The 13148-nt window shown below is 41.1% G+C and overlaps 1 protein-coding gene across 2 annotated transcripts in view; it reads right to left on the bottom strand.

Moving 5' to 3' along the window:
• Window positions 1–13148, bottom strand: part of RAB31 (RAB31, member RAS oncogene family) — a 60994-nt gene that overhangs the window by 28141 nt on the left and 19705 nt on the right. For both annotated transcript variants that reach the window (XM_030489451.1, XM_030489460.1), the window contains exons 2-3: window positions 8115–8194; window positions 5401–5482 (exon numbers count right to left, since the gene is read on the bottom strand). In XM_030489451.1, coding sequence (XP_030345311.1) covers window positions 5401–5482; window positions 8115–8194 — 162 coding nt within the window. The remainder of the gene's footprint in view (window positions 1–5400; window positions 5483–8114; window positions 8195–13148) is intronic.

Raw genomic sequence — 13148 nt, 5'->3', positions numbered from 1 at the left:
CAACAAACAGAAAATCAGGGTATGGAGAGAAGTAAAGGCGAAAACCAGAACTGTCAAATGGATTATTCCAACACATAAGCTACTCACACAAGAAGCAGCACAGGGAGGGATACAAAATTCCTGACATTCTCAGCTGGCAATGAGTGAATGGAAGAATGTTGTGCATGAAAGCTACTATCAGAAACCACTTAGCACTTTATAACCTTGAGTAGCTTTCCCTACATGATTGAAGGCTGATATTCCAGTTCTTGGGATTCACAATCTGAATAAATCAGGAAAGATCTGTCTGTTTCTGACCTACAGGTATTTTTTTGCTAAACTGAAGAAGAATGAGCATTTTTCTCAAATATGTAAAAATTCTAAAAGTGAAGAAGGAACAATTCCAACACTGCTATACATGCTACGAGTTTGTTGGTGCTTAAGTAAAAACACATCCACATGCATCTCCTAAACAATTTTTCATGCTTCATGCAACATATTCACTTCCTAGCTCTAATGCCATGGTGCTCTCACAAACACAGATACTACCAAGTCACCTGCTGACCTTTGCAGCATGCAAGCAAGCAGTAGCTCACTGCAGGGAGGTCCTTACACCACATACAAGGAACCACTTCCATGCTAAGCTGTAGGCTACCATCAGAGCCACCTATATAAAACTGGAGAGCAAAATCCACACTATGTCTTGACTGCAGAAGTAATTGAAGTCCTTGATAATTGGTGTTAACTCCTCTCAGGATAGTCTGGTTTCAGAGGAGACATCCATAAGCTCAGTTGATTAGGTTGCTCAGCTTAGGGAATACGTCCCAGTCAAGACTGCGGCAAGGACAAGTCCTCCTCTCAAGGAGCAGGTTCATGCCCCAATTTGAGTCTCGGGATCACCAGGACAGCTACTGTCACTCAGAACAGAGGGGGCTAAAAAGCGCTGTAGATCTCCCATCAGTCAGCCTTTGCCTGGAAATGGAGCAGTTAAAGGAAAAGCACACAACTCAGGGTAATTCCTGTCAAGGTTTTAATTGGGCTCAAGTAATTGAGGCTCCTTCTATTAAACAAAATTAAAAATCCCAGAGTTCAGCACACTAAATTTTAAAAGGACGGAGATAAATTTTCCTGCCCTAGAAACACAGCCCTCAGGCTCCCTAACTATTTGCTACAATATTCCTCAGCTGGCAAAATGGAAAGCTGGCAGCCACCCAAAGTATTCACACAAAGCATTGTAATTAGAAGCTACTTAGGGCACCATATATGCTAATAAAAACATCATTAACTAACTTGTGAAAAGACTCTTCATAGGGAAGGGAATCTTTGCTAACAACAACATAATTGTTGTGCATTTAAGTCCTGAAGTCCACAGCAACAGTTTAAAGCTGATGGGGGAAAAGTGAAGATAGGGAAAAAGAGAGACATTTCGAAGATGGTGGGGTGGAGGGAAAGTGAATCTGAGAAACAGAATAAGGCAGGCTTGTCTGACAGCAGACCAGCACAAAACAACTGGGTCTGCAGAGAAGTAGGGGATTTTGCTAAGCATGCTGCCAGTTTGAGGTTCTCCCTATCCAAAAAAGGAGGAAAAAAAACCCCCAACAAGATAAAAGGATTAAGACGCTCTCTCCTTTTGTAATCGAGAACAATGTGAATTTTCCACAGCAAAGAGCTGCTGGAGAGCCACGTACCCCCTCCAGGTTCTCCTCCAGGAAGCATGCCAAGCTTCTGCTCCCACCAAGGCTATCATGGAAACGTTTTTGATCTCCATTTTTTCTGCACTGTTTTCATTCTGCAGAAGTGATATTTGCTCATTATTTCCCCACAGAATTGCAATTCTGGTTCCTTCACTACGCCCACAATTCCAAGTTTCCTGACACAGAAGAAATAAAATATTGTATCTATTATCCATATGAACTAGAAGTTATCTGTTCTCCATGACCAACCTCTGCCTGGCCGGCCTGTATATTGAGCTGCTTCAACTAACTCAGGTGTTCCTAAAAGCTTTTAAACCCAGCAATGACCAGCATTTCCGAAGGCCTGCAACATTACAAGTGACTATCTGAAAGTTGATTTAATGCCTCAAGGGGGTGCTGAGTGCTTCCAGCTGGTTTCTCTGAGCACCCAGGACACGGCTGCTTTTCAGAAGCAGCCACATGAATTTCCAGTTTCTCCCAGAAAACTGGAGGCAGCCAGGAGGCACACTGGTTCTCATAGAGCATTGCTTAAATAAGGGCTTGTGACTAAGGTATTGATGAGTGGTTTCTCTACAGTCTCCAAGCTGGCAGTTTCCCAGCTTGTTGCCCAGAGAAACTCATGAAAAAGGAGGAGAACACTCATAAACGAGGAGCATGGAAGTCCTGCTGCTGTTATTTCCACCTGCCCCCTCTACCATGCTTAAGGTTTGAGCTTAACTCTCATGGCATAATGTGGCTTCAGTTAAATCACACCCAGGGCTCCTCTGTTGTGAAGGCTCAACATCAGCATGTAGACACAGCAACAGCTGGGGAAGCACAGGGCACCCTGACCCCAGAATAAGCACACACAAGCCCTATGCTTGGCCTCGCATTTAGGAGAACAAAGCCAAAGGAAGACAATGTTGAAAGAGCAGGAAGTCCTAAACACAGCTATCAGCATTGACGAAACTTCCAGACTACAGCAGTGAAACATAAAGCTCCACAGAAAAATTGCAAAGAACAAGGAAAGAACAACAAGTCTCAAAGCAGAAACACCACTTGGAAAACATTTATTAGTACATTATGAAAAACAGCAATTGGTCCAGAGGTTGGGCTAGGCTAGAAGCTTTGGGTCATCACTGTTGTAAGGAGGGGAATGAGAAAAAAATTAACAGGGGGATACATTTGTTCCTGAATAGCACATGAGAAGGAGCGATGCAAGACAAAGTAACCAAAATCCCAGATACAAATTAAAGTGAGTAAGGTATTGAGATGCATCATATGTTTAGTTGTAAAATGGGCATGCTCTAGGACAGCGAACGACCTGGAAGAGTAGGGACCTCACCTTGGGAAACTTGTCTGCCTCAGTAGCTAGCACTCAACACCCACCAACTTTGTTTACTGTATCACCCCAGTTTCCTGAAGTCCTAGTGAAGGATTGGGAATACACTGTACAAACAGAAAAGAAAAAGGTGGTCCCTGGCTTAAAGAGGTTACAATTTACAACTAGACATGAAAACCTGTAACATAACTTATCTGTAACACATTCTGAGCAATTTAACAAGGTTTGTGGTGGTCACTGCTCATCGTGACCAAAAAAAAAAAAAAAGCAAGCAGATGTTTGAAAAATCATGAGCGTAAAAAAAAATGAGAGGAAACATAAGGGACTAGATAGGAAGGATGGACTTTGTGTCCAAGAGTCAGAGCTCAGTCACAGATTTCCTGCCTCAAATGTGGCATCATTTAGTTCAATAAATATGACTTTATTAATATTCACCTATTTTAAAGAAAAGCTTTGAGAGTCTTAAGACTATGTGGGAAAACAGATTAATACTTATATCTAAATGTCAAGAACTGAGTTTTGTGTGCTGAAGAGCTAAAAGGGAACATGAAAAGAAAGCAGAGCAGGGCAGCAGAGGGAAGAGAGAGAACAAGCAAGGAAACTCAAACCATGGGAAAAAACCTCAACCTTTGCTACCTCCTGGAATAATTGGTCAGTTATCAGCTCCAGACCATGCAGAAATGGAACAAACAAGATCCAAGGAAAGGAATTATGCTATACTTCAAATATGTTTTTAAAGATCCGTTTTCCCATCATAAATAACCTACTGAACCACTAAGCGTCAATAGATTTCATCAGGACTACTTTACACCATGCTGCACATTGTAAATAAAAGCACAAGCATTTCCTGCACTTAAGAGCAAAAACCTTTGCCTGCAATTCACATACAAGGTATGGAGAATACTGTGGGATGTATGAGGACTGACATTACAGCCTGTGTAACCACCTCAATTTACCCCAATCTAACATGAGCATAGCTACATTTCTCTATGAACAGGAACACTGCAATTTCACAAGTCTGAAGATATTTTAAAACATGTGCATGGGTTTTTCCACTTCTTTCAAACTTCTCAGGATAAATGTGGGCATGTATTAAGAGAACTCTACAGTTCTACAGCGTATTACTGCATACTAATGCACTGAGGCTATTAAAAGAAACAAATGACCAACCAGGCTTACATACAGTCAACATAATGCACACAAACTCCATTACAGCACTTTTTGAAAAGCCAAATGAAAAGCTACTTTATTTAATCAATTCATGCATTTGAAAAATCAAGATGAAAACCCTAAGTGGTTCAGGTTGCTGGTCCTAATTTCCAAAATACTAACAGCAGACACCACCTGCACCCATATTCAATGTCCCAACTCAGGACAACCCTGGAGTCATAGAATCATAGAATGGTTTGGTTTGGAAGGGATCTTAAAGATCATCTAGTTCCAATCCCTCTGCCATGGGCAGGGACACCTTCCACTAGACCAGGGTGCTCAAAGCCCATCCAACCTGGCCTTGAACACTGCCAGGGATGGGGCAGCCACAGCTTCTCTAGGCAACCTGTGCCAGTGTCTCACCACCCTCACAGTAGCAAATTTCTTCCTGACATCTGATCTAAATCTACCCTCTTTCAGTTTAAAGACATTCCCCCTTGTCCTGTCCCTACATGCCCTTGTAAAAAGTCCCTCTCCAGATTTCTTGTAGTCCACCTTTAGGTACTGGAAGGCTGCTCTAAGGTATCCTCTAAGTCTTCTCTTCTCCAGGCTGAACAAGCTCAACTCTCTCAGACTGTCTTCATAGCAGAGGTGCTCCAGCCCTCTGAGCATCTTTGTGGCCAACTCTGGACTTGCTCCAACAGGTCCACGTCCCTCTTGTGTTAGGGGCCCCAGAGCTGAATGCAGTACTCCAGGCGGGGTCTCACGAGAGCAGAGTAGAGGGGCAGGATCACCTCCTTCGACCTGCTGGTCGTGCTTCTTTTGATGCAGCCCAGCATATAGTTGGCTTTCTGGGCTGTGAGCGCACACTGCCAGCTCATGTTGAGCTTCTTGTCAACCACCTAACCTCAGACCACCCAGCAGCCCATGTGCTGGAAGTCAAGCGCTTTCCAACACCAACAAAAGCTGCCACACTTAAACCTGATGAAACCAGAGGGGAGCTGGAGATGGCTTGGGCACTGCCTGAATTGTCTTGAGGAAACTGGCTGACAATTCAGCTTGCCTCTGCATTTTCGCCACCTGTGAAACTGGAACCTATATTCTTGGTGACTGCTGAGCACCTGCTTTGCAGAGCCTTGCAAAGATTCAGAAGGTCTATACTTACAAAGTCGTCTGAAGATGAAAGTTTTAGAAAAAGTACGCCAACACATTAAAAGAGACTGGGGTATCTAAGACATACGGCAGTGCAATACTTACCCGTTCCTGACCAGCTGTGTCCCAGATCAGAAATTTATGAAGCTCATTCCCACAAGGCACAGTTTTAGTCATGAAGGATGCTCTGAAAAGAAGGGAGCAGCAGAAATTTGTAACACGACCAGCACTCTGAATATGCAACCTACAGACCGTAGCAAGACCTGATGGGTTAGACCACATATGCGGAAACTCCAAAACCTTGATAAAATGCCTACAGAAGTGAAAGTCTCCCTTTTCTCAGATAAAATATATGATACCTACATATCTATTTAAAAAGCAGGAAAAAGCCTCTGAGGTTCAGAGGGCATTTGTGCACGGGCCGAGGAACACAAATGCTCCTGCCACTCACACATAGCTTCTGCTAATAGCTAGCTTCATCTTCTTGGTGATACGGGCACAAGAAAAAGGCATTTGAAAAGAAAAGCCAGCATCATATCAGGCAACAAATGTGCAATTTTTCAGTTAAACCTAGAATACTGGATCACCAGGGAACAGAAAAGTCACCTTGTGGAATGCATATGGTGAACAAATGGAAAAAAATTCTTCCTCCTCTCATCTCAGATGAATGAAGTTGTTGTGGCTTCTGGTTTTTGTAGGGAATGCAATTTATCTATGCTTTCACAGTGTGATTTTTCTTCTTGTAGGAAAGAAGGTTACAAATTTATAGGCTTTTTCTGTACTACAGCATTTCCTTTGAAAGCTGCCTGGGAGAGACCACCAAACTCTGGTAGATTCCCCCCCACCCCATCCTATGTGGATAAATGATGAACAACATCTGTTGTGGTAACCTTTTTCCTGGCTCATAAAGATGCATTTGATATAATGCACTGTCATTACAAAAGCACTGAATGATATCAAACGATGTATGACTGATCAAAACATTTCCTGAGAATGATATACCACAGTTCTCCTCCACAGCCAACTGTAAATTGTTTGAATTTAACAATACTGCACTGCTTATAAAAATATTAAGTCCAAAAAAGCAGCAGCATTTTCTTTGGTTGTTTTCGGGTATATGCTTTCACTTGCCACTCTCCTCAAAGCATTAAGCAACACTTTACAGCTTCAAAACCAGGAACTTTAGAGCTGCAGCAGCTACTGTAGATTGCAAGGATTGTATATTTAAAGCATTTGATTAATTTGGAACAAAAATAAAAAAGTTATCCGTATAGACAAGTAATAACACCCACATGCAAGGTAGCCTTCACACTATAATCTTCAAATGGAAAAAACCCCTTTAATTTTCATAATTATGATAACAGAGGGAAAATATTTTTCTATTTGAGCAGAAGACATTTACTTAGCAACAACAACTACTTGGGAAAAAAGGCTGCTGGTGGATTTAGAAGTAAAGAACCACTCAAGTTCCCATCAATTCCTTCACTGCAAGCAACTGTCCTTTAGTCACTAATGTTATTCATTACTTGCTTTCTTTCTCTCTGTCCATTTTCTCTATTCATTACATTCAGGAGTCCAAAATTGCCCTGGAACTTCAATGTGCCACTTCCAGCTGAGACTTCTTCATGCATTGAAAGGCAGAGCTTTAAAAGATATCGTCTAATCCTCTGAACAACACATAGCAATCAATAACAATCCTTCACAGACGATTTAAGACAGCTCTAACACACAAGCCAGGTCAGTCCTTCCCACCCAAATTACTCCTTCGTGAACATTGCGTATTAGCTTCCTTTCCTGTAAGAGAACAAGAATTTTCAAAGTACTCCCATTAACACTGGACTTGACAGATTTGTGCCCAAGATGTTAAAAGGAAAAAAATTGGAATTAAAATCAACTACAGAATTAATAAGCTTCTGATGGTCTGACACATGGAAGCTTAGCAGTTTTTAAAGAAGAACAGGTACGAATTTACTATACTTAGTTTAAATTGCATTATCCCTCCTTTCTCAAAATATGTGATACATCCCAAACCTAGACAAAAGCACGTCCACAGATAGGAACAGACACTGTCCATATTCCAGCCCAGGCTGGCAGGACACACAACGCAGATGCATGCATGTCAACAAGGGCTCCCCATAGTTCTCTTGCCATTACCCTTCTATGGGGTGCCCTGGTCATTGTGCAGATCACAGCCTCTTGGGATGTGGGGTTTCAATTCTTTAAGCTCCCAGGATCAGATTTGATACCTTGCTGACCAGTGAGAACTAAAATTACTTTAATCCTAAGGTCCTATGACCAAAGTACAATCTAAAGCGGGAAGCTCTTGACAAGACATAAAAGGACAGCAGCTGAGTAAGACATCCAAGAATCTCTTGGTGTGAGATGGGTGGAGAAAAACAAAACAGAACAGTCGGAAGTCACGGCCATGCACAACACAAGTCAATGCAGCGTGGTTCTGGACAGCCCCAGAAAAGAGGCTATTTCAAGAGACACCATTCACAGGAGGAGAATGGGAGAGCTCTTTCAGCCTCTCCATAATAGAGCATGCTGCAATACAGTAAGTTTAGGGCCTCTCTGTATTCCCAGAACAGGGAGAGCAGAGCAGACTTGCTCTGGAGCAGCCCCACACTCTCTGAACATATAACATGAGCTGAAAGCCATTAAAGGAGATTAAAGAGTTGAGTGAGATTGATAAATTGGGGGGAAAAAAGATGTACAGTATTCACAGACTTGAAAGTAAGGAAAAGAAAGGAGCTCAGCAGAGGGCTGTGAGTTAAAAAAACATACAGAAGAAAAAAGATACTATGTGTGGTACTTACCCAATAGTAGGGCTAATATTGTGGTCAAAGTGGTCCTGGACAAATCGACAAACAATGCTTGATTTCCCAACCCCCGTATCCTGAAAATAAAGGAAAACATGACAGTGAGTTCAGAGGAGCCTACATATCAACACTTCACCTGAAGAAATAGTCCAACATAAGCTGAGAAATTAAATCCCCTCTAGTGGCCAGTGGGGCAGGTTAAACATTTCAAAAGAAACATGAGCACAAGGGTTATCCTCGTCAAAGGTCAGCATTGTGAATGGAGCTCCCTGATCCTCTCCCCAACACTCCTTTCTCTCCAAGCCTTGTATTTTTGGGGGTGGATTTTATATTCGTGGTGAAAGGACTGTGGTACTTCAAGCATAGCCATTTACTTGTACAAGAAAATCCTGTGCTTTCAAAGACATGGTGCATTGCCCAGCAAAACCAGAGAAATAATTTCATTCCAGCTTGTTGAAAGGGCAGCCCAAGCATGCTCCCGAAACAGATTACTAACACCAAACAACACTGACAGCACTAACTTAGTGGAAGAAACCTTTTCATGGCAAGACAAATAAGCCTGCTTGGTGAAAACTTTGCAGAGGTTTCAAGTGGTTTTTAAAAGGCAGAAAACCAAAGATGTGGGTCCCCAGAGCTACCCACGTGCAGGTTGTGTTACCAGACTGCAGTGAAACAGCATTACTTTAAATGCAACACAACTTGCTCTCTACACTGCAGTGTGGCAGGTTGCTTTCATTTGCAGGAACAGTCTTTTTCTTTTTTTTTTTTACCCCCACAATCAGGAAGGAAAAATAACCGCAGTACTGTACTGGATAAAAATTCAGAATAACCTGCAGAGTGGGGGAAAGCTTGACATTATGCAGAAATACTGTTTTAGGCATTTAAGACACGAACAACTCCCCCAAAATTCAGCATTTTTCAGTTTGCCTCTGTTATTACACAAAGCCTTGGATGGCAGGTAGAACAACTTAAATTATACAGAGATTTATCAAGGAAGATGAATAGCAATATTGCTATGTCTCCCATAGAATTGCAAAAAGCCTCCTTAGAGATGAAAAGGATGCCAGGAAATCGATCCTGACCTTTCCAAGACATTAACAACGACAGCCCAGGGTCCAACCTAACTCATTAAAAAGTCAACAGAAAGTTTTCTATTAATTTCATTGGGAGTGATTGCAGAACTACCAGATTGCACCTTGTAGTTCCATTTGTATCTACACTTTAAGACACCTGACTAATTTACACAAGCTTCTCAAAAGGTGCTAGGACAAGACAATGCAGTTTGCTGAGAGCACTATGCACGCAGCTATATATTACAAAATGCAGCCTTTGCCCACACTTAGCTACATATATATGAAAAATAAAAAAGCCTTTCCTGTAATCAATTTTCCAGTATTGTATTTTCTTTTTGAATATGAAAAAGCGCCTGTATTTAGATTTCCTTTTACCATGGTTAAATGAAACTGTATTGCCACTGCAAGCAAAGTCTTTATAAACAGCACTTATTAGAAAACTGTCATTTAAACTCTCATATTTAATTCAAAGCTGTCCTTAGTCAGCTTAAAAGCCCTAATAAATGTTCATGCTACACAGACGGTTGTTTATCTACCGTGTTCAATCAATAGGAAAAAAAGATCTAAGACAGGAGCAGTGTATAAAAACAGCCACGTAGCCTTTGATCAATAGCAGCAACACATCCTGTTGCTATTCCCAAATTTCGCCTTCACTATCAATTCCAGCTGACATCTCTGTATAATTACTAGACCAGGGTGGCAGAATACATTACAAAAAGTCCTCTGCACTGAAACTGAGGATCTAATTATTATTCCAGGTTTTAAATGTTGTGGAGAAACCAGAACTACCATCCACTGGGGGTGAGAAATTATATTTCCCTCTCGGGGGGACAGAGTTTCTGCCACCGTATTCTAAACTAGGTATTGACTCCCATGACCCGATGATGCTTTAGTTTCATCTGCATCCCTCGGCTCCCTTGACAGGTCACTCAGAAGGGCAACTGCAATTACAGCTCCTGAACAAGAGGAGCTGATTCTCTGGCAGCAATGTGACATCCACAAGTGTGGATTAAAGCTTAGCTCATTTTCCTGGAAACTCTTACCTCTTCATCTTTCATGGCTCTTACTAACGTTTCATGCTAACGTTAAAGGAACTTTAAACATTCCTATTGCTCTCGCATCCCTCGCAACGAGCACGGCTGAAGTTAAGCATACACCAGGCGTACCAATAGCCCTCAAGAAGCTGAAAGGCATTCATAACACTTTGCTCCTGGGGTTGCTTGGACTACTGAGAGGGCTAAATTTAACCCTTGTGTAGTTCCAGTGAAACCAATAGATTTGGACCACAAACAAACCTGTTTTTAGGACGACCACCGTTGCAGCCAATGGCCAGTGCTTTCCAGGAGCCAGGCAATTTATGGCACCAAGGGGTTCAGCTAAACAAGCACTCCCAGCTTCTGCTTTGTTGCCTGGAGGATACAAACAGCCAGCTACTGGAGTGTAATTAGAGCACAGAGAGGAAAGAAGTAAAAGAGAAAAAGCTTCCTACTTAAGGCAGTGATTATCATTCCATGGTGGGCTTTGGAACTACCTAGGCAGCCCATGTTACTGTACTCGCACCCATCAAACAAGACCCTCATCTGTCTGAAAGCAAAGTAAATCATGGTGTATAAACATGATATAACTTGAAAACTTAGTGGAAATCTTTTACTGCTAACCAGACTTTGTCTTTTACTGACAATAGGGAACTATTAGGTCGATCTCGCAGAAGTCAAGGAAAGCAAGATTGCTTCAAAGAAGTAGAAAAGGTATTCATTCTCAGCAATGCATTGAAATTAAAGCTCCTTACTAAGGCTGTACAAAGCTTTCCTGCTATCATCTGCTTTGTCCTTTACTATATGGTCTTCCTCTATGTCCATTTTTCTAATATCTGAGGGGCTGATCACCCTGTTTTATTCCTTTTTCTTCAAAGGATTATAACAGACCTATCAAGCCACATGCCTGGGTAATATTTAAGCATGCAGATGATTGATTTTTTTTTTTAGTTCTCGAAGTTCTGCTTTTTACTAGATTTTTACATGCTCCAATCATTTTTTCTTTTTTGTTTTACTCCATGTTGCTATACATAAAACATCAAACATACACTAAGGAATAATATTTTGTCTTATCTAAAAGGTCACAGTGGTATTGAGCTGAGTGGATTGGACAAGTTTCAGAAACTGAGAGCATGATCTCAGGAGTTACATCACACTTTAAGGAACAGATACTGCAATTCTTCAGAAAAATCCTTATCCATGGAAAATCCAAGGGATTCAGCACTACTAATTGACTCATCACAATCAAGAGCATACTCCATGAAAGGAGTGGCAAGAAAGGAATAAATATAAAATAATTACTCTGAATCAAGATGTTCACAATGCATTTGATAAGCCACTCATGGGACCAACTGTATGCTTTGGTTTTCTCCTCTCTTCTTCAGAAGCCTTGTAGCACACTTACAAAATAACAGTTATAAACTGCATTGTACCAAGATAAGCAAAAGGGGTGGGGAGGAAGGAAAGGAGTAGAAATGTAATCCACAGTAAGTAAACTGCTATTACTTCACCACAAGTAGCTACAACTTCAGAATGTGCCACTGGTCAGCAAAATGGATTTGGAAATCTGAAGCCATATCAGATGATTCTGATAAATACAAGGACCCAGTGCAAGCATGACTATTTCCTGATTTTCACCCATTAACCCTGCAAAGACGATCTCTGTTCTTCTAAATTCCCTTACTCACAGACTGAGGCATGAGGGTTTTCGGAGCATTAGAATGGAGAGCAGTGTGCCACAAAATACAGTGATTCCACCCACACTCCTGCTCATGGAGAACCACCCCACTTGGCTCTTCTCAGCTCAAATTACTGTAAAGGAGATGAGACAGTATTTCAAGCCAGCAGAATTGCAGGATGCTGGCAACTCATTTGCAGGCAATCAACAACTGAGCCGCTGATTTCTTCTGGCTGATTTGCGGCAGCACAGAGGAAGATTATATTAAAAAAAAAAAAAAAAAGAAAGAAAAAAGAAAGCAAAAGTTCAATACGAGCAGTATATCAAAAAAGAAAACCATTTTGCCATTACAAATAGGCAGTTGGTATATTCCTCTGTCCATTGTTTTGGATGCATTTATCGTGATGGAAAAACTAATGCAGAAAAATTTAGCTCTTTAATTTAAATCTGGATGTCTCATTTATATCTCTGCACAACCACAGGACCCGGTCCTCCAAGCACTTTCCCGAATTGAAGGGAACTATACTACCCTGTAAACACATCCCTGATTAGGATGCTAGTCTTTAGCCTTAATATTATAATAGCTTTTAATAGATTCAGATGGGTCAAGCCCTATTGTGCTGAACAAACTAAACTCTTCATGTAAATTCTGTTTACATCTGAAAGAGAATAAATGATGAATTCACAAAAAATTCCACATGTATCGTGACTGATGACTAAACAGCAGCCCTATAATTATGCACACTGCTGCAAGAGCTTTTTTATTCTTGACTACACAGAATCTTTCTGTGCTATGTTAACACATAGGGCATTTTCAATATATATAAAGAATTAGGAAAAAACATGCAAAAATCCTTTTATGACTCTAGGATTTTGAAAACATAAATAAAACAAGAATACTTCACACAAGGAAATGGCACATTCAGATAAGAATGAACATTCTTAGTTCTCCCTTCTGTCCTCCCACTTGCAAAGTAAGAAAAAAACCAAAAGAACATCTGGCTTGTAACCACCACAGATCCCATGACTAACTTCCCATTTCAGATTTAAAAGAGGGTTGAGATACCCTGGAGATGGGTGCCACAAAAATCTGCACTGAGAAGTAACGGAGAGCTGATCTCTATAAAATAGGGATCCAACACATGGCTCCTTTGGAAGGATGGGAGTTCTCCCATCAGCTTAGATAAAGCCAGGATTCAATCCATGGTATTTCAATTCGTATAGATTTTTACGAATTGAAAGTGTC

Source organism: Strigops habroptila, chromosome 1, assembly GCF_004027225.2.
Source record: "Strigops habroptila isolate Jane chromosome 1, bStrHab1.2.pri, whole genome shotgun sequence".
Lineage (NCBI taxonomy): Eukaryota > Metazoa > Chordata > Aves > Psittaciformes > Psittacidae > Strigops > Strigops habroptila.
This window is presented reverse-complemented; position numbering and strand designations above follow the sequence as displayed.